The sequence below is a fragment of the Neodiprion virginianus genome, chromosome 6, assembly GCF_021901495.1.
Source record: "Neodiprion virginianus isolate iyNeoVirg1 chromosome 6, iyNeoVirg1.1, whole genome shotgun sequence".
Lineage (NCBI taxonomy): Eukaryota > Metazoa > Arthropoda > Insecta > Hymenoptera > Diprionidae > Neodiprion > Neodiprion virginianus.
In genome coordinates, this window is record NC_060882.1 from 25146132 (window position 1) to 25149982 (window position 3851).

Here is a 3851-nt window from a genome sequence, read left to right on the forward strand (position 1 = left end):
GTAAACGGCTATACCTCACCGAACGCTGGGAAAAAATCCATGTCTTCACGTGTGGCAAAAACCCTTTGCATAATAGTGTGCCGGTTGCAGCAACTCAGACAATCAAACGTTGTAAGTACAAACTCGCATAATTACCATGCGACGGTATCAACGGTGTTACCGATTAACTTTTTACACTGTCCCTAATTTCTCCGCGGCCGAAAACTCCCGGTACCGCATCTTAATTCATTCGTTGCGTTACGTGGTGGAATGCAGAACTCGCCACCGTTGATGTAGGTACGCGATATATAGATCGCCGATCGGACACATCTAGCCTCCGCATATATACGTGAGGTGATCGACAGCTGGGCAAAGCCGATTGTCCGTGACTCGCTCGAGTGGATTAACCGGTGCTTTTTCTATCCAAACTGTTGGATAAGCATGTTTTGTGGTTGAGAGATAGTAAGCATGTATATGCTTATGTATACAGCGCCGATCTCGAGGAGCTGCATCGGTAAGTGTTGAACTTCTTTCCTCGGATCGGCAGCGATCGAGAACGCCTATAAAAGCCGAGCGCTGTTTCAAACGTGTCATTGCATTCGGCGTGATCTTTATTGTTAGTTATAGTTGGTAAGACGGCGGTAAAATGGCTTGCAAAGTGAGTGCTAATTGTAAGATAGGAGTAATCTAAACCCATCCACCTCGCCGTTCCAATTCTCTACTATTTCACTCGCTGCATCGCGTCGTTGAAAACGCACGTGCCCGTCAGATTCTTTCGAAAATCTAACAACAGGTAGTCGAGTGAATCAGGTCTACGATTCAGTCGGAAAAGTTCGAAAACGGAAACATTAACAATAAGAAACGCAAGCTTAGAATCGATAACAGAGTTCAGTACCTACTGATAAGATTAGTCAAAATTTTTCTGGATACACGCTTGATAGATCATCGAGATTTACGGGCTTGACGACGAGCGATCGAGGCGACAGAGAATCGAAGAGCAGTTCAATTTCACAGTAATTACCGTAATTTTCCAGCTTCTCACCGCCATGGCTTTCGTGGGGCTGACGATCGCCGTTTCGGAGGCTCACAAGGCTCACTCCTTTCAACACTATCACGGCCCGGTGGAAGGTCCTGACGTGAAAGTGAGCTGGCACGACCACCACGGGCACGTTCACCACGACTTTGCGGCTCATCCGAAATACGAGTTTGCCTACGGAGTCGAAGACCACCACACCGGTGATTACCATGGACAAAAGGAGCACAGGGACGGTAAGTAGCGTGCCTAGTCGCTTAAGCTCGCGATCAAACACCGGCCGGCGTTAATTTCCAACTTAAGTTATGCGCAAGGTGAGTACGAAACGATATTAACCCGGGATCCCTTGCTACGATAATCGTAACTTCAAGGAGATTTCGGAACGCTCCTTTATTACGAGCTACGGATAAGTCTGGGGATGCGACTTATCGAATATACCGAGACTCCGTCGAACGAAATGATTGTTTTCTGGATTGTTGCCACGGAATCACTTAATTGTATAATTGTATAGGTAGGTACCTAAGAAGAGAATAGTTTAGGCACTACACTTTTGTTTTGGTAATCAACAGGCCATAACGTGGCTGGAGAATACACCCTGAAGGAACCAGGCGGGAATACGAGAACGGTGAAATATCACGCCGGAAAGCATGGTTTCTTCGCCCACGTGATTAACAGCAACGGAAACGATCACGGTGGACACGGACGTTAATCTTTTTATATGAGCGTCGCGACGCCTGGGCAGCATCCCCGTTGCTGCACGGAAGAATTTCACGCTATCAACCATTGATAATCGCCCGCTTAGATCTTTGTAACAATCATCGTGACTACAATATAATTCATTTGTTACATACCTGCGTGTGATGTTGTAATACCTGCCTGTACAGCTCTGAGAATTCAAACGATTCGCTTATACCCACGTGTACGTTTTCACAAGCGAAATATTTCATTTCAACGCCTTCTGGTATCATATATATATATTCATGTACACCACATGCGATTCTGCGATGATAATCAGCAATTTGCAGTAAAGTGCGAACCTCCTCTAACGGAGAAAACCCTCAAAGCCCTCAACTTGGGGCTGAATTGCACCTCCAACTCATAGATGTCGATGAATTAGCATAAGAAAAAAAGTAGAGGGTACGAATTCAAGCATCCTTCTTCACCCGTTTCTCAAGATTTGCAAACAAGGTGTTCTTTTTTTAAGGGAAATACAGTACTTCCTCCTCTCGCAGGAGTTAAGACAAACGTGAGTAGGCATGAGCCCCGTTCAAATTTTTCATTCAGGTTAAAATACCGCGTGAGAGTCTCTCGCTCCTTTCGAGGGAGGGAGAAAATTAGTACCGTATATTCTCGAGAAGTGCTTTTTGCCGTATAATTTAATACGTAGACACGGTACCCTAATTATTATACCTACCTCATGCCTTCAAATTTATATAATATAAACATGATACATATCTTTATTCCTCAAAGTGGGATAAAAATTCTAACTTGCGTGTTGGAATAATTTCAGAAAATTAGGAAACTAAGTAAATAAACAACGTCCCCGGAGATGTATAAATATATGTATTGTACAAGAAAGTGAACAAGCATAGACTATAAGCTGTTTACACTACTGTGGGTATGCATTTATTTGTGTTAGTAATTGCTCGAATCTATCGCATAAAATTCTACACCACAGTAGCACACGGCGGGAAACTTTACCTATCTTTCAAAGACGAGTTGCGGAGAAATCGTTTTCTCCTCAATCATAGCTGCGTGTACGCAAATGAAACAGTCGTACAAAGTTGGCGTACGTCAGCTGCGATGCGAGGAAGTGAAATATAGACTGCAGCAATGGAGGCGTTATATCACACATTTATCGATACAGTTGCGATCAAGGTGTAATAATCGTTCGGAATTCAATATGCAAAAATATGGAGGCACCGGTTCCAATTTCACAATACCTTTATAGATAACGTGTCGTGTTCCGCCCTGTTTCGCGCCTACGTTCAGTACACGGACAGCAGGTGAGTACGGAAAGAGCATGACTACGGAACGAGTAGGTATCTGGGAAATATATTACATATCATAAATCGAGTCGGAACTAGGTGCGTACAATTGTATATTTGTATTTATTTCTTTATATAATTTCGGCTGATTGTCAGTATCGTAAAAACAGATGAGAACTTTGACCGTGAATATCGTGAACAGGGATTCGAATTTATGTAAGTCGCGTGCTTCTGGATACAGGCGGTCTAATAAAACGGAAGCGTAGAGAAATTATTTGTCGAGCAATTTGGTCGTGGAGATAAACAAATGGATGAAGAGAGAGAGAGAGAGAAAGAGAAAGGGAAAGAAAGAGAAACGTACGACTCGCTGCGGCCGAGGGGAGGATTGCCCGGAATTTCTGCAATTAGGTTAATGCCAAAGTAAAACAGAAAATAAGAGTCGCCCAGCGTAATTTAATTTATAACTCGCAGGGCACAAACCGCGGGCAGCCGCAAAGCGAGTAACATCAGTTACAGCTGCAGTTGTAACGAAAAAAAAGGTGAAACAACAGGGTCGAAAAGAAGTACGAAGCACGCCAACCCCCCCGCCCCCCACCCACACAATTTTCCATAATCTCGAATTCACCGAGCCAGTAATACAGACGTAACCCCGAACGGGATGAACTTCGTAGGTGAAAATGTCGACCGTATTACTGCAGCTCGGCATGATCGAACAGGATGTAATTTAGCCGTGCCAATATCCGGCTGCATATCTCACTCGGTGAGTTTGACTTGTATACCGTGTATACCGAACAACGTATACAATTTTGCACATCGTACGAGGTGCAAGTCGAACCCTGCACCCGTGGGTG

The 3851-nt window shown here is 44.1% G+C and overlaps 1 protein-coding gene across 1 annotated transcript; it reads left to right on the plus strand.

Annotated features, from left to right (window-relative positions):
* Positions 1 to 559: 559 nt before the first annotated feature.
* On the plus strand, positions 560 to 1862 carry LOC124306739 (cuticle protein 8-like). The gene is made up of 3 exons (XM_046767692.1): positions 560 to 637; positions 1014 to 1248; positions 1582 to 1862. The coding sequence occupies exons 1-3, from the start codon at positions 626 to 628 to the stop codon at positions 1719 to 1721; spliced, it is 387 nt and encodes a 128-aa protein (XP_046623648.1). The 5' UTR covers positions 560 to 625; the 3' UTR covers positions 1722 to 1862.
* Positions 1863 to 3851: the final 1989 nt, after the last annotated feature.

What these genes read in the sequence shown, in the direction of transcription:
- LOC124306739 (XM_046767692.1), top strand. An exon ending in ACAAAAGGAGCACAGGGACG is followed by an intron (nt 1,249 to 1,581) that starts GTAAGTAGCGTG and finishes GGTAATCAACAG; the next exon opens with GCCATAACGTGGCTGGAGAA.